The following is a 22,589-nucleotide window of genomic DNA, read 5'->3' as shown; positions in this document are numbered from 1 at the left end:
CCAGGCAACGTTTGGAATATGTAAAACAAATTGTTAGGGATGTAGGGAGTATACCAAAATGGAACGACTGGCACTAGATAGGAAATCTTGGACAGCTGCATCAAACCAGTCAAATGACTGAAGACAAAAAAAAGGTTTTAAATAAAACAACACAGTCATTAATATTTCATGTGGTGCTTCTGTACTGTATGTACAATGGCGAGTTTGAACAAAGTTGTTTGGTGTTCTCACAACAATGTTGAAATGACAAAAGCTCTACCCCCCCATTTACTTTCAGATGTCATAGGCAATGGAGATATGTTTTAAATATTTGTGATATTATATTTTATTTGAGTACCTACCCAAATAGAAGAAAAGGTGAAGATAAATAAATTCACTTAATACTTGTATTGTTTTATAATATGTACATTATTATTATTAAATATTTACAAACAAATCTTTGTTATAAGAAAATAAATATTGGTTGATTATTCTGATTAAACTAAAGTATGTTCTCACAAAAAAATTTAACCACAAACCACGGAAGCAAAATGAACTGTTCTGGCATTTGCCTTGCAACCAAGGGAAACCATGGAAAAACCTTGGTCAGAACATCGACAATATTTTAAACCATACAGCATTACAAAAAAATAAACGTTACGATCAGAAATAATTGTAAGTTCGAATAATTATATTACATTCTGAAATAAAATAAATTGAGAAAGAAAAATCTCATATTTTTTTGAACATATTCTTGTCAGGAAGGAGCCCTACATTAGTTAACATCAAACATTTACAATTGTCTTTACACATTTATGATTATAAATATAAATAAGAACAAACCCTTGTTTTGATATACAAAAAATTAAGTTTTAATACCTTAATGTATACTTACTGGGCAACATGAAAGTTTTTATTCATAATATTTGTAATTAACACTAAATATTTTTAGTTTTTCTTTTGTAAAAGAAATAACCATTTTCACAATTACATAAATAAATAGTATAAATATAATTAAATTAATAAAAAGTTTTTCAGTAATAAAATAATTGTTAATATAAATTTAACACACAACAAAATCAGAAAGAAATTAAAAAAAAATAAAAAAAAAAAACATTGTACTTGAAATAATAATTAACAATATAACTTTCAAGCTCAAAAAAAAATTAATTTTACATAATATAAAACTAAGAATTATAAAAAATTTCTGCACAATATTTCCAAATAAGGATTTATAACATTACAATACATTTAATAATAAAACAACGTGAATTAAAAAGATAAATTAGGATTTTGTTTTTATTTTCCTTGAAAATCTGATTTTCTGTATTAATTTTAATAATTAATTGCTACAAAGTACACGAAAATGATTCGATTATGAAATCAGTTTAAAAGTATATCCTTCTGCAACCTCAAAATGTTAAACTTTCTTCATAGTTTATAATCATGATCTCAGTAAGACAGATAATATAGTACAGCCTGTTACTGGAATAAAAATTCATCTAACTTAATGTTTCAATACATCGACAACAGTATTCAAAAGAATCAATATTTTAAATATAAATAATATTACTGTAATACTTAAATTAATGCATCTTCTTAAGTTAGTTAATTGTGAAAATGATTTTTATATTAAGTACCTTGTAAAGAGCTTTTTAGGTAATTTTTAAGACCATTGATATTTACAAACCGATGAAGGTAACAAAAATAATTATAATTTGATGAAATTTGCGACTGTCATATGAAACAACTAAGATGTTATTCGACGATTTGGTTCCTTAATTTCTGAATCCGGTGATCATATGATGAAATCTTAACTATAAGTGCTGTCCTCACTCTGTCATGATGATCCTACATCTGATGAAATCTGCAAAGATATATAAATAGTCTTTTAAATACTTGCGTTAGAAAAAAATTGTTAAAATAAATAAACATAACGGATAATTAATGTATCCGTCATTTCCCTGAGAAATAGAGCGGTCATGGAGGTTCAGATTCCTAGCCATCAAGATCACCTGATCTAACACCTTTTAGATTTTTGCGTCTGGGGATGCATGAAAAATATTGTATATAAAACAAAAATACATTCTAATGAGGAATTAATTGTTCGCATTATGGATGCTGCCTAGTTACTTAAGGATAGCCCTGAAGAACTATGAAGAGTTACATAACCAGTACAGAAGCGAGTCAAGAAATGTTTTGAAACTGGCAGGCTTATTTTTGAATGTTTATTATAAACCAATAGGTACGATCTTCTGTATTGTTTGTAAATAAAATTCTAATTTTTCTAAACTTTCTTTTTGTTATTTGAATTATCTTATACCATTTTGTTCAGAATTAAGTTCTCTACAAGTTTTATTTAAAGGTTTTAGATGTTTATAATACATTTCACAAAGTTATTGTACATCAAACATAAAAATAGGTTTTTTACCCAATTTATTGATTTTCATCCCAGATTCCTTAAAAACTACTACAGATATAGTTGTGGTAGGTATTTTATTTAATTTTTAAGATAAAAAACCATTGAAATCACTAATTCTGTCCCCTAATCAATGTCCAAAAAATTTCAGTATGACCTGTTTCACCAGGGTTGCTGAAGTCTGAATGAAATCTGTCATTAGCCGTTACAAATGAAGCATTTAAGGGCGTATGTTTATATGAAATTTTCCATAAATTTAAGGTGTAGAATATGTTATAAATCCCGGGAGAACTTTTTTATACACTCTCAATCCAATTTAGCCTCCGGGAATCAGTCGGATATTACTTCTGAGGATGATATGCGAGTGTAGATGAAGTTTAACCTAACTTTCTACTTTATAAATAATTGTTTTTTCTGATCTGAACAAATATAAATTAGAAAAAAATTATACTTGTATTTCAAGTTCATATTAACTATTTAATCAAACACATGAAATAATATTAATGTAAATACATCAACAATATGTTACTACAAAATAATTAACGGTTAAGAAATCGTTACAGAAAATTATTTCGAGCATATACTTGTATTTGTACATGTTGAAGTGGTCGCAGATAAATCATATGTTTGTCCTTCTTTTAATTCATCAACAGAACAATATTGTTTTTGTAAAAGTAAATTTTTTAATTGTAAAATAAACTGATTGTACAGTTACCTTTCTAATAAAGTATGCGTTGCTAATAATCTAAAAGCCCATTTTTTTTCTCTTTAAAGCTCATGATTTTAGGAAGACCAAAACCCGGACATTACACATTATACGAGAAAATATTTAGGCATAATATTTATTTATAATGATTACAAGCTTAGTGTTTTGTAAAGGTTCTTCAGAGTAAAACGGTTCACTCCATTTTGTTAACAAACAAAATCAATTTTATCATCCCACAAGAATCTATCAAATAAAAAACCCAGACGTTTTGCTTTATGGACAACAAAAATAGTATCACAATCATTAATGGGAATTCTGGCCATGCTATCTGCAGTGTTATGTTAGATGGTTACAATACATCTAGTGAATAATTTTTTAAATCTGCAATTATGCAATTTTCAATTTATTTTTAATAATATGTTTAGAAATAGGTAGTTGTGTTACCTGTGAGAACAATCACATCATTAATAAACAATAAAGAAAGCAAAAACTTTTATCTGAGGTGATCCACATTCTACAACTTGAAGTGTGAACCTAAATTTACATGTGCATTTTTGTCAAAAGATAAAATTTCTACTACTTGTTCACAATTTGTGAGGTACAATTTGAAATGAAAGTTTCTCCTCCTCCGAAAAATATATCAGAAAATTTAAAATGACATTTTTGTTTATCTTAAAAGAATTTAAAATACTTTCTAAAAACTAGGAAATTGCTACGTCTTGTTGACGTTTGCTAATGGAAACTTAAAAATTAAATTACCTTATCAATATAGTAGTACACCTGCTGTTAAGCTGTCCTGTCGGTACACTGCACAATAATATTTATCAAGAATAAACATAGCTATATACGTGACTTTAATTAACATAGCAGTATACACTGTCTATTAATTATCACGCATTTGAGTATGATATTTTAAGTACATTATAATACACATCTTACTCAGTTCAAGCAGCATTTGGATAGGTAATACAGAACGTACTTTAAGAACCGATTCAGTATATGAAAAACAGAATAAAAATCAATTTATTATCATCAACCATTCTATCTATATTATCAATCCCTTTTATGTTTTTAAAAAATTTATTTCTCATTAGTAAGTTTTAAGATATCTTGATAATATAGTTATTACATTTTCAGATAAACTAGTAGATATGTGACAAATACAGCTTCATTTTGTAGTAAATTTAACAATAAATTAAGCTCTAAAAAGAGATAGAATAACTACAGTGAAGATTAAATTAAATTGTAAAATGGAATTATTGTTTGCAATAGTATTGTATTGTATTGTAATTTACATATAAATTTATAGCAAAAATACTTTAAAAGTTGGTCTATATCCCTTTTTTTGTGTTTTTTTCTTTTTTATCACAAAAGATATGAAGGTAAAATGAAAAGTAATAAATTTATACGATTAAAAATTTAATATGGTACTTAGAACAAAGTACTGTATGATAACAGAATGATCTCTGAGGCAAATGTTATATTTTAAGGCGTAATAAATCATGAAAGTGTATTTTATATGATATTGCTGAGAATAGATTGCAAGTGACAAATTATGTCGATGGTAGACTACATCGACTGCAGCTATAAGGTGAGTTCATTTTTTTCAGAAATTATAGTTTGATAACAGAAAGTTTCCCACCACTGTACCTCTCCTGAACAACATTGCAAAATGCTAAAAGTTTGATTTAAAATACAATTTTTCTTTACTAGTCGATAAATAAACTGCCATGAGTATGTTAATTTTCAATGATTATCTCTTCATGTCATATGTACTATTAAATTATATTTTTTAGTTTAACTGTTATGAATTTTATTATCACAAAATGACATCATTTATTAAAATATAATTTTAAGTTAACGCAGAAACTACATGTAAGTGCAGGTGTACACATATGTTTAGTAAATAACAAAGTAAATTATTTACTACCATAATTTACAGGTAAGTTGCAATTAAAAATCACACCTGAAAGTGAGTTAATGATTTAAAGGGTTTTCGTCTCTGTGAGCTTTATTCTCTTAACACTTATTCAAAAAAAAAATATATATATATAAGTAATGTTTGTATGATTTGAATATTATAATACTCTAGCAGATTTTGTAAATTCTGCAAAAGAATATCGGTGGTTATAAATATCATTTCCCAACAGTGAAAGTGGAGATGTCACTCTTACCCCAAAAAACATAAAAAACTTTCTCATGAAAATTAAACAGATCGTTTCTCTTTTTGGTAGATACATTAAAACCTGCCACAATATGCTTCATCTCTTATATGAAGTAATTTGAAAGAAAGACATCCTGGAACTTTAGCTGTTATCCAAATTAATCGCTTCATTACCAATATTGTCAGATGAATCGGTGGAATTTAGAGAAGCTTGAGGAAGAGGAGGTAAAGAAGATTTTTGAGGAGGACATCGCAAGAGGTCTGAGTAAAAAAGATAAGTTAAAACATGCAGAAGAAGAATGGAAAAATGTTAAAAACGGAATTCTTAAATCAGCAGAAGAGAATTTAGGCGGAACAAAGAAAACTTGTAGAAAACCTTCGATATCAGAGGATATATTGCAACTGATGGTTGAACATAGAAAGTATAAGAATGCTAGTGACGAAGAAGGTAAAAGGAACTATGCACAATTTAAGAAATACCATATTTCTAATATAGTATTTTGCAAATTGACAAAAGAGTAGTGGATTAAAGTAAAGTGTTCAGAAGTGGAAAGAGAAATGATCATCGGTAAAATAGACAGAGCATACAGGAATGACAAGGAGAATTTTGTAGTACATAAGTTAAAATCTAATAATGTGTTAAATAAAGATGGCACACCGATTTATACTACGAAAGAAAAGGCCAATAGGTGGGTGATATAAATTGAAGAGTTATACGGAGGAAATGAATTAGAAACTGGTGTTATAGAAAGAGAAGAGGAAGTTAAAGAGGATGAAAAAAGAGATACAATACTGAGATCTGAATTTAATAGAACACTAAAAGATTTGAATGGCAGAAGGCACCTTTGATAGATGAGATACCTGCAGAATTACTGTGCAGTGCAGGTGAGGAAGTACATACAAACTAGTGTGAAATATTTATTAAAAAGGGAAAGTTCCATCAGACTTCAAAAAGAGTGTTATGACATGATATCAAAGAAAGTAGAATCAGATAGATGTGAAGAGTACAGAACAATTAGCTTAACTACTCATGCATCAAAAATCTTAACTAGAATTCTGTACAGAAGAATGAGAGGAGAATGGAAGAAGTGTTAGGAGAAGGACATATTGGTTTCAGGAAAAGTATAGGGACATGGGAAGCAATTTTAGTGCTCAGATTAATAGTAGAAGGAAGATCAAAAAAAGCAAACCAACATACATGGCATTTATAGACTTAGAAAAGACATTTAATAACATAGACTGGAATAAAATGTTCAGCATTTTAAAAAATTTAGGGTTCAAGTATAGAGATACAAGAACAATTGCTAAAATTTACAGGAACCAAACTGCAACAGTAATAATCGAAGAGCATAAGAAAGAAGCCCTAATAAAACAAGAGTCTGACAAGGATGTTCCCTATCCCTGTTACTTTTTAATCTTTACAAAGAACTAGGAGTTAATGATGTTAAAGAACAATTTAGATCCGGAGTAACAGTGTAAGGTGAAAAGATAAAGATGCTATGATTTGCTGATATAGTAATTCTAACTGAAAGTAAAAATTATTTAAAAGAAACAATGAATGGCATGGATGAAGTCCTATGCAAGAACTACCGCATATAAATAAACAAGAAAAAAACGACAGTAATAAAATGTATTAGAAAGAACTTAGGTAAACCACTGAATATAAAAATAGAAAGAGAAAAGATTATGGGGGGTAGAAGAATTTTGTTATTTGGGAAGTAGAATTACTAAAGATGGATGAAGCAGAAGCGACATAAAATGTCAAATAGTAAAGGCAAAACGAGCTTTCACTCAGAAATATAATTTGTTTACATCAAAAATTAATTTAGACAACAGGAAGACATTTTTGAAAGTATGTGTCTGGAGCATCGCTTTATATGGAAGTGAAACTTGGATGTATGATCAGAGTACTTGAGAAGAAAAGATTAGAAGCTTTTGAAATGCAGTGCTATAGAAGAATGTTAAAGATCAGATGGATTCAAAATTTCTTAATATTTCTGTTTTGGTGTAATTTAGTGATTTAATCTAATCCTATCGATAAAACAATTTAAACACATTATGTTCAATGCTCTCATGGACCCATTGGTAAAGAACAAAATTTTTTTTTTATAATAAACTTTCTTCGCAAAAGATTTTTCTAATACTCATAAGATGAATGTTTGAAAGAATGAAGAACATCAGGAAGAAAAAAGAAATGACATGAAATGATATCTGCATTGTCCTTGAAGGACTACCCGTGGAGAAAAAAAACCATAAAATATCAATATATTGTGTTTCAAAATGATTATTAGGGTTTAAAAATTATTTAATATTTATTAAGTTTTACTTACATTGATAAATTATATATGAAATGAAAATGCAATACTCACTCAAACAGTTTTTCCTACAAGTGTTCAATGTGAGTACCATTTGTCACATGGTACACCATCCAGCCGATAGGAGAGTTCATCTAATACTTTAATCACAGAGTCTGGAGTAATTGATGTGACAGCAGCTTCAATCCTACGTCTCAAGTCGACTAGGTCAGCTGGTAACAGTGGCACATGCATTTGATCCTTTATAAACCCCCAAAGAAAAAAATTGCACACGGTCAGATTGGGTGATCGTGGAGGCCACGGCAAAAGAACCCTGTGATCTGGTCCTTAGTGACCGATCTGGCAGTCAGGAAGAATTTCATTCAACCAATCGCATACAGCATCATGCCAGTGAGGAAGTGCACCATCTTAGGCCAAAGAAATTTTAGCAGTTGTATTTGCAATTAAAGAAAGATTTCCTATGAATACGCACAAAAGACTCTTACAAATTCAACATTGTCTTTGGACACACTCGATTGTCCTGTACTCTTCCCTTTACAAATACAGCCAGTGGTTTCATATTGTTTATACCACCTACGATTGTTACTGTCACTTGGAGGACCATCACAGAACTTAAAACAGAATGCATGTTGAACGGCAATTACAGAATAACATTTTGTAAACTGCAAAATACAGAATGTTTTCAGATGGTGGTGGGGGGTCGCCATCTTTGCTACTAGGGCTTTTAAACAGAAGGTACAGGGAACATTTTATGAGTCTATGCACAGCTAAAACTGTTTGAGTTGCTCTTTCATTTAATATATAATTAATCAATGTATGTGAAACTTGAGAAATATTACATAACTTTAAAATGGTGATATTAATTTTGACACACGCTGTATATTTACAAACATCTAATTGCAACATAATTATGTTTTATATTGCAATATATTTAGTAAAACACAACACAAAAAACCAACAATGCATACGAATATCAATTTGCATAACCAATCACATGAGTAATTAAAAATGTTTTTTAAGAAGAAAGCTTTTTTTTATTAAAAAAAAAAAAAGTTTGTTCTGTACCAGTGGGACCACCAAAGCACTGAACATAATGTGTGTAAATGGTTTGGCTATAGGACTAAATCAAATCACCACTAAATTATACCGTAAAATTATGTAAGGTCCGATTTCAGCTCAACAAACCAATTGCTGAAGTGTAATTGGATCCACATCCTTTTATAAGTCAATATCTTAAATAAAAATGAAGTACATAATAAAATTAATTTACATATTATCAAAAAGAAATTACTTCTTTCAGTTGCTTCTAATGTAATAGTTCAACGGTTTATCTAATTGCACAGTGTAAACGAACCACAAATTTCTGTTGGTTTTGTTTTGTTAATCTTGTTATAAGCTAAATTGTATACTTATTTTATATAATTAAAGTCAAATAAACGTAAATGAAAACTTAAAACAAAATAAAAAATATTATTCATACTACAATTAAAATTATAAAAAATACAACTAAAATTAAACTGTAACAGTTTTATAAAAAATTAAGAAGTCAAAAATTTATAAAAAATAAAATTTATTCATAAAGGTAAGAAATAATAAAAGTTAAGTATTAATACAGAAAAATACTGTTACGAGAAGTTAAAAAATGAGTGAATTAGAGTGTTTAAAGGTGGAAAGAGTTTTAAGATGGAAAGTATAAGACTTTTGCAATGTAGCAGAACTACACAGATATAAAAATAAAACAATTCATATAAATATAGTATATATCCTTTTAATATGAAAACAATACACTTTGATTTATAATTAAAGGTGCTGTGTTAATAGCAATTTAGTGATTTAAGTGATAATTGTGATTTAAATATTAGCAGTGATGATGAGTTATAAGGAACTGAAACATTATGATTTGATTCGGTAAGTAGCAGTTCCGGTCAATATTAATACAAAGTACTTCTCCTCCTTTGTTCTTTCTTCCTTCTCTACGTCAATCACTTCCCCTTCAAACTTATTGTAACAAGCCCTACACACACTTGAGCATACCTGCATACATGTAGTTAAATGTATTTGGACATTTTTTATACTTAAAAAAAAATTTATCATAAAGATAAAGATGCTACGATTTGCCGATGATATAGTAATTCTAGCCGAGAGTAAAAAGGATTTAATTACATTAAATTTAATTAATTTAATTACATTAAGGTAAAAATTAATATTTTTATTTGCGATTTTCACCTTTTTATCGAAAAACAGAATAAAATTTTCTTAACATTTTTTTACAAAAACACTTAGAAAAGCATTTTTCAGGAATTTTATACGATCGCCAACTTAGCGATATCGTTGTTAAAAATAAGTATTATCGCTTGTAAACCTATTTAGATATCGATTTGAGAGTAATTGCAGTATCTGCTTTACGTTCTACTTTATAAAGCAAATTGGACACGCATTAATAAAAAAAATAAAAAGGACACAAAACAAAATAAACTTTTAAAACCTCCTCGTGGAAACAGAATTCTTACGTAAAGTTACGAACCGCACCAAACAAATCCTAACTTTAAATACGGATAAAAGTTTTGCAATCCGCTTCTCAGGAAGACAAATATTGCGAGTAACATTTCCGTTGTCTACATTACGTAAAAGTTTTAGACTTATAAGTCCAAACGATTCGATTACTTTTAAGACCGTTTTGGTTCATAAATATTAGTTCGTAAGAAGTAGAAAAGCGGTCTGTCATATCGTTGAACACTTGTTGCGATTTGAATTAATAGCCTAATAAAAGTAAATAACAATAAATACTGTAGAAACGAATCGTTTTTTTATTTGATGTTTTCATTCGGCGCCGACCGAATCGACTTATAAATTGATTACTTGGCAGCTATATTTTAGGTTACATCAACTCTGACAAACCGCGACAGACGATAAAGTATTATACAAATACCGGTAAGGAGTAACAAATCGAGTAACCCGGTCGGTACATTACTGCAATTTAGCTTCAATTTCTTTTTTTTTATGTCTGTACAACTTTTCTGAAACAAATTATTCCGCTTTAATGAGAAAGGCCACTTTTGTCTTAAATGCCGCACGTCCCCCGATCTAAGCAACGTATCGATACGAATAAATAAGGGCATTAACGGGTTTTCATCTAGCTTAATGAAAAATCGTGAGGTCTTTTGACTTTTATGCCGAGATTTTAACGACCGAGAATGCTGTTCAATTGCCGCTTTTAATAGCGCATCTTAAAAACCGCAATTACAATTGTTATTTTTACATTTGGGGGCCGATAGAAAATGTTTGATTCTCGATGCGGTCGCTGGACGAAAAGCTTTGAAAATCAACGATACTATTTTTTATGAAAATAGTTCGAAAATTTGACGGGTCGAAGAGGTCCAAACCAAACGGAGGCAGAAGAGGGATTTTTGTGGCAGTATCTTATAAACGACTCGGTCGGTGAACTTATACGTATTTTGTTTTAACCGATTTGGTTTAATATTATAGGGTTAGGTAGAAGGTAAAAAAGTAATACGAAGATAGATAAATATATATATATAAAACAGTTCATTAAGAATGTAGAATTTAGAAAATACATACATGAAGGTCCAAAAAAAGGCGAAGAGTAACATCACACCAGTCAATCGAAGTGATGACGACAAAAAAGAAAATAAAAGAAGTTATCGGAGTATATAGCAATATTAAACGAGACAAGAGAGCGATAACACATTCAGTTTTTTCTTTCAAGAAAGGTTTTTTTTTTAAAAAAAAGGCCAAAATAAAAAATAATACTATTCATAAATTCTTTAAATTTCGACTTTGTGAAATTCGGTTGATTCAGAAACTTTTTCAAATTGTTTATTTGGCGGAGATTATTTATTAGTTTTTTTTAAGCGTTCATCAATTTAAAAAAAAAAAAATTATTTTTATCTGTAATAGAAGCAGTATTAAAAATAAAAATGTCCGTATAGACCGTTCTCAAGAAACGTAAAGGTGAAGCGAGCGTTCCGATTAAAATAAAAAGAATATCGCTCAAGGTAGTCGGTTATAACTTCTACTAAACTTTAAGGAAGTCAGAAAATATTTCTTATTGCTTTTAAACAATTTGCCTTTTAACTTTCCACAAAAATATACTTCAATACCGGAGAAAACAGTCAAAATGAGACTCTTATAAATATTTTAAACGAATGATGTACAAAAAAGCATATATAAAAGAGAAAAACCCCACTTACGAAACATAGAATCGTTAATCGCCCCGGTATATCACAAAGCCCGCGCTATTTAAAACACAATAAATTTATTTCGGAGCAAAAATAATTCAAACTTCAAAAAACTCCTAACTTAGACGTAAATAAAATTACTTTTAACGTAAGTAGAAAATACGTAGTTTGTTTATATTGAAATAAAAATTACGGTTCAAGGAGTTTAATTTAATTAACTAGCTGTAATAACCGAAGGATATTAACGTTTTTAAAAAGTAAATATTTAAAATATAAATAAAATTAATGTAACTAATTAATTCCCCAAAAATTCCGATTAAGAAAATTATAACCTAAAAAACATACGGACAAAAACGTTTTAAAAGAGTAAGAATGATTTTTACGATCGGTGGGATTTTATTATGTTAATAAAAGTTTTTCGTGGAGTGCATGTTCAGGTAAAAAAGATACACCAAAGTCGCAAATTTTCTCATCTATTAGACGCACAGGAATGAAAAATTGTAACCGCAAAAAGGAGGCTTCCAGAAAACTATTATTCTTGATCGACAAAATATTTTAGGTTAAAACCACAAAATCAAACTATACGGACGATTCCCTCGATATATTATGTAATTAAGACGAATCTGAGGTCATACTCGGCTTTAATTTCTTTGTCGTATAGTATCCGCATTTGAAATTACTTTTTACGGGCGAAGACAATCCTTTATATGCCCGCTTGCAAATAAATTAAATATTAATAGAATTTTTTTGTTACTATTATTAAATAATTCGATTTAAAGTAATTTAATTTTAGACTGAATTAATTTAAATTTTTTTAAATTATTTTCACGGCCTTCGAAACAACTAAATAATTAACCCCAATTAATTTGTACTCATATTAATACAGCAAAATAAGCTTCAACACGATCGCCCCCTGCCCCTCTAGCAAATCTATAAAAATGATTATTCTACTGAATAATCGTGAAAATTTTTCCGTCAAATCTAATACAAAAATAAGTATAACAAATAATTTGATTTTATCAAATATTATTAGTTTTACGCTCTTCTACACGCTTTTGTTTCTGCGCTAATCTTTTCATTTCAGAGTCCTTCTTACAGTTTCTAGATCTACCTTGGCATATTAACTACATCTAATGCGTTTACGGAAATACGCAATAGAAACTAATCGATAGCCTGCCTACCACGACTGTTCGAAGACTAATACGCTAAATTTTCAAACGGCATGAAATAAGCGTGTCAAGTGTAGGGTAAATTGTTCTACAACCGAAGAAAAAAATTGAGATTTTTTGCTGGTTTTTTTCTCAGTCGATAATAAATACAAAACTCGAAACCTTGTGAATGGTGGATGGTAGTGAAGAATGGAAAACATTTTAGCATATTCCGGCGGCTAGTATATATATATATATTATATATGTTTGTATATTATTGAAAAATGGAACAAACTAAAGCTAGAAAGAAATGGCCTATTTGAATTCGATTTAAATTGCGATAAAAAAAATTCCAAAGGTTTATGCACGTATGGACTGAAAAAATATTTTTAAGTTAATTACTTTAACAACGAACTATTATTTAATTTCTTTACATAAAACTAATTCTTTACCAATATCGCGCGCGCGCAACACACACGTAATCTCATTCGATAGATTTAATAATTTTTTCTGAATGTTTACTTTCCCCTTATATTTATGACCGTTATTACGAAAAATACATTGACGTTGCGTAATTTCTTTGTAATAAGAATTTAAGATATAAATCCACACTGATATGTTATAAATTAATAAATGAAATAAAAGGTTTTCTTTTATTTAATAATAAAAAAAATACATTTTGACACATTAGGTCATCGTAAATAATTTATGGCTAACAACTACGCGTTTTTGATTTGTTTTTTTTTTTTTTTGCTTCATCTGAAAACAAACTATCATTCTTTTGATTATATTTTAAACTAACTTTACCCATCGTACGTATATGTTATAAGGAGATCTATAGATTATCAACTATTAGTGAAGCGAATAAAAACCAGTATTTACTTTTACTTGCAATTATACAAGTGTTTACTTGCACTTCTGTGAATAAACAACTGTAAACCAAATACTTGACAAGTATTCTCTTTACTTGTAAAATAGGGAAGTGAATAACCTTTACTTATCAAGCGTTTACTTGTAACTATACGCAACTGATTCCGGTCAGACTTTACTTAAAACGAGTGAATAAAATCCTAAGTTCGGAAGAGTATTCAAGTATTTACCGGTAGAATTTCAAGGTAGCTATTTAGTAACCTTATGAAACTTTCTAGATTAACTTTTTAGATAGGGAATCTTGGAGAGCTGCATCAAACCGGTCAAATGACTGAAGACAAAAAAAAAATCAAACTTTCATTTAATTTTTTATACTTGGTATGGCTGCGTTTGTCAACATTCGTCAACCAAAAACTTACAAAGAAAGGCGAATATTGAGTCCAAGAAGATATGAAGAACTAATTCGTTTTACAAAAGAATCAGTTGAATTTTTGACGAACGCTTTTTTGGAAGAAAGTAATGAAAAGCGAGGAGGTGCTCTGTCATCGCAACAGAAGATGCAAGTATTTTTGCGGTACTTATCAGACCCTGGATTTCAAAACGGTGTCTGTGAAGACTTCGGGATTCACCGTTCTACGGTATGCAAAACTTTCGATTACGTTCTGAATAAAATAAACGAAAAGGCATCTGAGTGGATTCGCTTCCCACAGAATGCTCATGAGTTAAATGAAGCCAAGAGAAAATGGAGTTCTCGCTTTAAAATGCCGAGCGTAATAGGTGCTGTGGATTGCACGCACTTAGAAATAAATACGTCACTTTATTTGAAGTCTATAAATATATTTTCTGACAAACGATATCGGTAAACATGTAACACATAACGATTCGTAATGAATAAGAGTATACAGTAAAAATGGGGTTTTTTCAATATGAATAGCCTTTTGAGTGGTGGGAATTTTTATAAAAGTAGTTTTCTGAATCTACGTTCACTTATACTAATCTGTGATTTATGACACGGGTTTTTCATCATATTTTGCCCAATTTTCAACCGATTTGCTTGAAAGTATTATTTTTAAAATCATCAAACTTTGTTTCATAACAGAAAACAAAAAATTCGCTAATAAAAAACGCGTTACAAATGCGCAAAATAATTCTCCAATTAATCAGATACCAACATATTTTCGCGGATACCAATCAACCGCGGATCATTGTGATGGGAAAAGATTAAAATAAATGAAACGTTTGATGTATTGACAAACGTGTCTGAACATGATGATGTACAGGATATTAATCATACAAGTGTTTACTTTATAAGTAAAGAGAATACTGGATAAGTAAAAGCAAAATGGGAAAACTACGAATGTTACAAGTGTTTACTTATAAGTATAAGTAAAAGATTATTCACTTAGTCTCAAGGGTTTACTTTACTTGACCGGTATTTATTTTAAAGTAAAAAGTATAGTTTAAATATCTGTAATCGGTTCAATCGATGATATAATAGGTAATTTCTCCACTATCTTAAGTACTTGCTCTGTTCCATCAAATAATAATAATAATACTGTATTTGCATTTTTTGCATTGACAAATAGCTAAATCAATATATAAGTTGAAAAAATATATATATTTTAGAGAAAAAGAATAAACAAATGATTACGTAGTTTTTTTTTAATAATTCAAATGGGAGTGAAAATATCTTTGAAGGAAAATTTTAGATAGAAATGGTATAAATAATATTTATTACAAAGAATACGACCGGTTTAAGTACATTAGCAAAGATATAAAACAGCTGCAAACTAGTGTAATAAAAAAACCCGTTAAAAAAAGAAGTGAAACCGAACTGATCTAAGACAAAGCATTCGACATAAATGCAATAATAAATCATCTCTTATTTGTAGACAAGATGACAGCTGTCCAAAAAAATTATCTTTTAAAAAAAGACGGATTGAAATTCCCTATCTCTTGTACATGTGTAATACGTTTTAATATATATGTATGTATGTATGTATGTATGTGTGTGTGTGTGTGTGTATATATATATATATATATATATATATATATATATATATATATACACATATATATCTGTGTAGAGAGAAAGTTAGAGTGATTGAGCGAGTAGAAACGATTTATGAGTTACTAACAAATCTGTTCACTTCTTTAACTCTCTTGGTTTTTTGTATATGTGCTCTAATTGTGCGCTATTATGTCTCAATACATACACACGTACGCGCAGAGGCAAAGCAAAAAATGTTAAGACTGTAGAACTAAAGGAAAGACCTATTTTAATACTAGATTATCTATACGAATATTGTGTTATAAATGTTCTAGATTAAACATTTACAAATTTTTTGTATTTCCAAGCGTACAACGTCGAAGGGACACGATGGTTTTAAAAATATTAAAAGCGGGTAATTTTTATTAATTTACTATTATTATTTGTAATTAATAATTTTTATTACATTTGATGGAGAAAATAGAAACGGATAAAAACGCGTACTGCCGGGTTCATTGTGTACTCGATCGTTTGTCATTTTATTCAAAATAAAAAGCTTAATAAATTTTTTAATAGGTAAAGATGTTTAATTTTTTTTATTTTGTAAAATAAAAATTTAGATTTTCCAAATTTAATTAATGTAAGTTTACCCGTTTCTGAGAAATAATTTTTTTTTGAAAATCACAAAGTAGCGTCCAGAAGGAAAACAAAATAATTAACCTCGGTTCTACATATATTGACATCTTTTCGTTTGTTCCCGATAACCGCAAAAACTACTGAACCGCAAAAACTACGAAATTTTACCTGTAGTTTTCTTATGAAACTGGAAGGTTACCAACCGCAGTTTAAATAATCAATCTCACTACTATGTAAATCATAAAACAAAAATAAAAATCGATAACTTCCTTTAACAAAATTTAATGCGTTGTATATATTAATATCGACTTCTTCAGACAGTAATTATGTGATTTACTAAATTTAATTCGTTATCTATAAAATATTAATTTGTATTAGTATCATAATATACGTAAAAGTAAATTAATTTGATAATAAAATTATAGGAAATGACGACCGTTACAAATTTACGACTGTATACAGAGTAGCCACTCTTTACATCTTTAGTACCTGAACTAAGAATTTACATCAGGGTAAGCCATATCCGTAATCTGCATAGATTCGACATTCAATCTGGTATTAATATTTTCGTAACGCCAAAGTCACAGATAGAAAGAAGAACTTCTAGGGGTGCTATGATTTATGGTCGCAAACAACGTGAATCTACGCAAGAACGTTCTCAAGGACTTGAAGAGCAACGCATACGCTATTTTAAATAAATCGGTGGGAAAATCTTATAAACACTTCGGTAATTTATTAAAACGGTAACAGAAGCGTAACATCTTTTCTCGTAAGCCGAAGTATTATACTGTGTTTTACGAAAACAGTTCTAATTTAATAGCAGGAATATATTTTTACTTCCTTGTACGATGTAAAGGAGGTGAGAGCAAAAAATTTCGGTTTTCAGATTTCGACGAAAATATCCGTTTTGACGATCCCTGATTTCATTTTGACTGGTTTGGCGTTACGTTTGTACGTACGTACGTACGTACGTATGTAACACATAGTCGTAGCGCGTTGAAATTTTAGATTTAGGGCTCTTGTAACATCAAGTTGTGCTCCTCCCTTTTTGATTGCGATCAAGCCCAAAATCCAAAAACAAAATTAGGTTTTTGGTAGATTTCAGGTTTAGGTAGATTTCACCGGTGCTAAGTAGAGGATAAAAAAGATTTCTTCAAAAAAGTTGAAAGAAAAATTAAATACTATTTAATTTTTCTTTTCACTGTGTCGAAATATAACATGTCGATTACCAAAAAATGTTAGTAATATACTTTGTACGATATCTAACCGCAAGACAATTTTAACTTGTTTAATAAAACCCTACATAATACCCCTGCACTGTGAAAAACTAACTGATTTACCAACGACAAAGAAAACAGAACTCAAACTCAAAGTAAGTAACTTTCAGAACCACTCAGGCTAAAATCAGAATTCAATTACTAAGCGAATTTGCAAGCAAATTGGTCTTCAAATTTCTTATGAAAAAAAACTAATTAATTTTCCAAAGAAAAAGAAAAAAGAACTAAATTCCTTAAAATTTCTGACATCAACGAAGTAAGTAGAGTACAAAAATGTAAATATTTGAGAGAAATCATAACATCAAATATAATTGAAAAATGTGTAGGATGAGGAATACAGTACAAAAAATCGAAACTGCCTATCATCTCATAAAGAAAGTTTATCATAAAAATTCCCTGTTATATAACTCCAAATTGAGGCGCTAAAAAACTGCAGTTCTACCAGAAGCACTGTATGGGGTAGAATGTATGCATTTTTTTTTAGAACAAAAAATAGCAAAAGTAGAAATAAAAATCTTAAGAAAACTCAGGGACAAAAATATGTAAATGAAATTTATAAATTGAAAAGTAATATAGAAATTTAAAAATGTACAGTAAAATTTAAGGTTCTTAATCTGAGAAAGAAGATTTATGAAGTAATAAAATCATTTATAACTGAAATTATGGCAACTTTACCTGGCAACTCTCCATTGGTCTTATTGCTCTGGTTTGGTACTTTTTTTTCATTTAAGTACCATTCTTCTTACGATAAAGAAATTAATTGTAAATTTTCAGAATAATTCTGATAAAATACTATGCGATGTAAATTTTAAACTAAATTCATATAAAAGTTATGAATGCAATCGTTTCCTAAAGTATATTTTATTTCAGCAGCCATAAAAATAAACAGATTCAAATGTTCAAGTATTTGTAATTTTCAAGTATAATCAAATTGAAGTATTTTTCAATATATTTTTGTGCCAGAAAATATTTTTGTATATAATATTTTCATTTACATTCATATGAAAATTCAATTTTAGTTCCTATAAAATAGTATAGTAGAGACAAACAACTGCATTCTGTGCTTCATTAGAACAGCTTTTAAAAAGTAGGCTAAACATGCCTAGACAAATTTTTTCTTGTCAATTTCAAATACTCAGATTTGCTATTCAGTACCCGCTATATATGTATTGTTACAAAACTTAAAATCAAAACAATTCTCATAGGGTCATTTAAAAGAATAAAGTATTTTGTTTTTTAGTTCTCAAAACTCATTGCAGTTCCTATATAAAATTTAATTTTATAAAAATAACGCCGTCATATTGGTTAATCAAGCTAATGTAAAATGCATTATTTTTTTACTAAATAAAATGTATGTCTGAAAATAATTATTAAATAAAATTAAACGTTAGAATAGACCTTAATAAAATATAAAAATCATTCTACATATCAATAACTCTAACAAAATATAACAGTTTAAGATTCCTGATAATAAGCTTTATAAAATCATCCGATTACATTTTCAACTCGTTTAAATTTAGTTTAAGTATTATTAGCTTAAAAAAAATTACCAAATCTGTATATATATATATATATATATATATATATATATATATATATATATATATATATATATATGAGTAATAAAGTTATTACTTACTTTAAATAACGTCCTAAATTGTGTTCAACAGTTATTTTTCTAGAATATTCTATAAAAAAAAGTTCATCATTATAAACCCACGTACATACACCAAAACGTTAACGACGAAGTGAAATTGAGATCGGTAGATGGCATCATAAATACTTTAAAAGAAATTATTCATAATTTTACATATAAGAAATTTAATAATAATTAAAAAAATTATATAGCTTGAAACACACACTTTTTGCCACTGTTTGTTCAAAAAATATTTATGATAATTAATAAATAAACAGAATAAAATTGTTTCTAAATCTTATTAAGAGATTGAAAAATTTATATACATTTTTAATTATGATGCGTTTACAACAAATTATTCCTCAAATTAAGATTATTTTAAGTCAGCTAAAAATTATTGATATCAAACAAAAACAAGATCGATAAGTAATAATGTATTATTGTCAGCTAATTAAAAATATCGTTGAATTCAGCTTGGGCATAATTATAACAATTATTTACTAGCACGGTAAAAGTAAAACGTGTAAAATTTTTGATTTATTAATCATGAGGTTTAATAAATTTTTGAATTTCACTCATTAAATTGCCGTTCAATAAGTCTTAATAAAAACAAACTTGGTTTTGTTTTTCTAGGTTAAAAAATTTAATCACTCACTATCTTCCGTACAACTTAATCTTGAATTCTTAATAATATTTAAAAATGCATTCACAAAATATACAAATTTTTATAGTTAATTTTTCTTAAAGAGTGTGTGTGTGTGTGTGTGTTAAACTTTTAAAACTGTGTAATAAAAAGTCCTATTCTATACCGTAGCAGAATTGCAACAGTAAAACGGTTAAAAGTTAAACCTTCCCTCTCCATGTCTAACCGCAGCATGCACGTATATCTTATATAACGTACTTTTTGCTCTTGAAAATTAACTAGAGCATTTTTTTGTTTCAGTCTTGTTATGACTTACTTATTTCAACTACTTTTTAAAATTTGAAAACCGAAATTTTTTGCGATCACAATACTTTCTTTACTTCGTATAAGAAAGTAAAAATCCTCAGTATAAATATGACTAAAACAACAATACAAAATATTAGATACCGATATAATCAGTTTTGAAACTGTACAATTTTTTTTTATATTTCAAATTAGTTAGATAACCTTACTTGTCAATTTATCTTATCCATGAAACTGTACGGCTCTGTGCATTTGTCATTCTTTAATATCAGACCGACTTTAAAGCACAACTTGAAGTACAAGATTACAGTTCATCGTTAGCTTAAACGAATACCTTTATAAAATTAACAAAAAATTGAGAATATTTCTCTCTTAACTCAATGACAGAAATTTGTATCACAAATTCATTATGAAAATTTACCGATCAATTTTTTTTTTGCAATGCGTTCCAGTACATCGATCGGTCTAAAAATCGATTTTCTCCAATTACTAATAGAAAAGTAGTTAAAAAGAAAATGTTAACAAAAAAAAGGACTTTTTTAAATACATGTTTAATGAATATGTTCAAAAGATCTTGCTTCCCCCCTCCTTATGCAATCACGATGGCATTTACTACAAAATTACACATTTTTCCCCTAAAACTTTTGTCCGATTTATGAAATCAAATAAATGAGTTTTCAATCGACTGTGAGTGGTAATTCAGGATGTTTGGATCTGAAGAAAATTCAAATTCGTCTCTGAAGATTACCTGACCAAAAATCATACGAATGAGGTTACCGTTCCAAGTTGTTTCTCGACATCCTAAACGTTCAAAAAATTTTTGATCGATGTCGACTGTAATTTTTAAGATCGTAGCGAGTAATATTTGAAAGACACACGACTATTTCTCATGAATTGTCAAAAATATAAACCGAAATATAAAATATGAATTTGCGTTATACTTTTAAAAGAAAAAAAAAATATGGATAAAATGCGAAACGTTTGAATAATTTAAATAAATTCTTGCACAACTGAAAGGACCTGTCACGTTACCCGAAGTGCCAGAAAATAATTAATTACAATGTATATTCATTGTTTAACTATAATATTTTGATTTTTACGTGTCAATTTTGGGATGTACCGTTCTTATTTTACGAGTTAATTTCCTTCTATTTAAATGTTACACGTAAATAATGTTATTTATTTGTGTAAGCATCGTGACAATTCAGTTGTACACTAACGTCTACATTTCACGACAAAGAAAGTCACTGGCAGATCTCTGTTCTTCCTTCTACAAGGAAAAACTAATCGTATTAATCGTAAAGGTTTAAGCGGGTGCACGACAGGTTTCAGCGTTTGTCAACCGATGCTTTATCGGCACCCTACAGAAGAACATGATGGCAGACGGCATTATTACAGACATTGCTGGCCGTTACCGTTTACTCTTTGTCGAATTAATCTGCAAAACATTTACAACAGTTAGAAGGCAATTTTTAAACGGTTCTAGTGTGTATTTTGTTTCGTTTTTTTGTTAGTATTATCATAATAAACATAAAATCAATGCAAAATATAAATTAAAAACTTACTTGCAACGCGATCGAGTGAGGTACGTGCTATTTCATTCTCTGCTCTGAGCATACTCTACGACAGAAAAAGAAAATTATAACAGATCTAATAGTAACATGTTTTTTTTTTTTTTTTGTATTTGTTCGTACAAGAGTTATGTATATAAGATATATGTACTGTAAAGTAAAACTCTTTTTAATTACACTACGCTTGTGCTAAACAAAAAAGAAGTTTCAGTTAAAAGTGACAGTCAAAACAAAAAACAGACTCTATTATATGTAATGATTTCAACAGTGGTCACTTGTACGTGACCACTGTTCATACTTGTTTGATACTAGCAGACCCGGCAATGCTTATGTGTGTGTATATATATATATATATATATATATATATATATATATATATATATATATATATATATATGTATATATATATGAGAGAGAGAGAGAGAGATTTACTTTAACCACCTACGGCGATATTATAAAATTAATATTTACAGAGGTCGAGAAAAGTTTTAAATAAATCGGTAATAAAATTTAAACATTTATATTTCTCTAAAGTAAACCGTTTTAAACGGTTCATACAAAATAGAAAACAATCATTTTACCAGTTCATGGACATTTACTTTGTAAATCGCTGAATATTTTCAAATAAATTTACTTTTGTTAGTTATTTTAATTAAAGGATCCTTTATACTAGTATTATTGGAATAAAATTTTGTTCAAACAAAATGAAATGAAGTATTTATTTTTTTTACAT

At 28.6% G+C, this 22,589-nt stretch overlaps 1 protein-coding gene across 5 annotated transcripts in view; it reads right to left on the bottom strand.

Annotated features, from left to right (window-relative positions):
* Positions 1-395: 395 nt before the first annotated feature.
* The window catches only part of LOC142332905 (TAR DNA-binding protein 43-like), a 59,222-nt gene continuing 37,028 nt past the window's right edge, over positions 396-22,589 (bottom strand). For 3 of the 5 annotated variants that reach the window (XR_012758434.1, XR_012758432.1, XM_075379600.1), the window contains 2 exons: positions 21,851-21,905; positions 396-1,846 (listed from right to left, as the gene is read on the bottom strand). Coding sequence is in view for 2 of the 5 variants with exons in the window: in XM_075379600.1 (XP_075235715.1) it covers positions 1,812-1,846; positions 21,851-21,905 (90 nt within the window). In the remaining 3 variants the exon portion in view is untranslated. The remainder of the gene's footprint in view (positions 1,847-21,850; positions 21,906-22,589) is intronic. The other 2 variants (XR_012758433.1, XM_075379601.1) reach the window with 1 other exon arrangement.

The sequence above is a fragment of the Lycorma delicatula genome, chromosome 12 (genome assembly GCF_047948215.1).
Source record: "Lycorma delicatula isolate Av1 chromosome 12, ASM4794821v1, whole genome shotgun sequence".
NCBI lineage: Eukaryota > Metazoa > Arthropoda > Insecta > Hemiptera > Fulgoridae > Lycorma > Lycorma delicatula.
The sequence above is the reverse complement of the archived record's forward strand: the minus strand, read 5'-3'. Positions and strand labels throughout refer to the sequence as shown.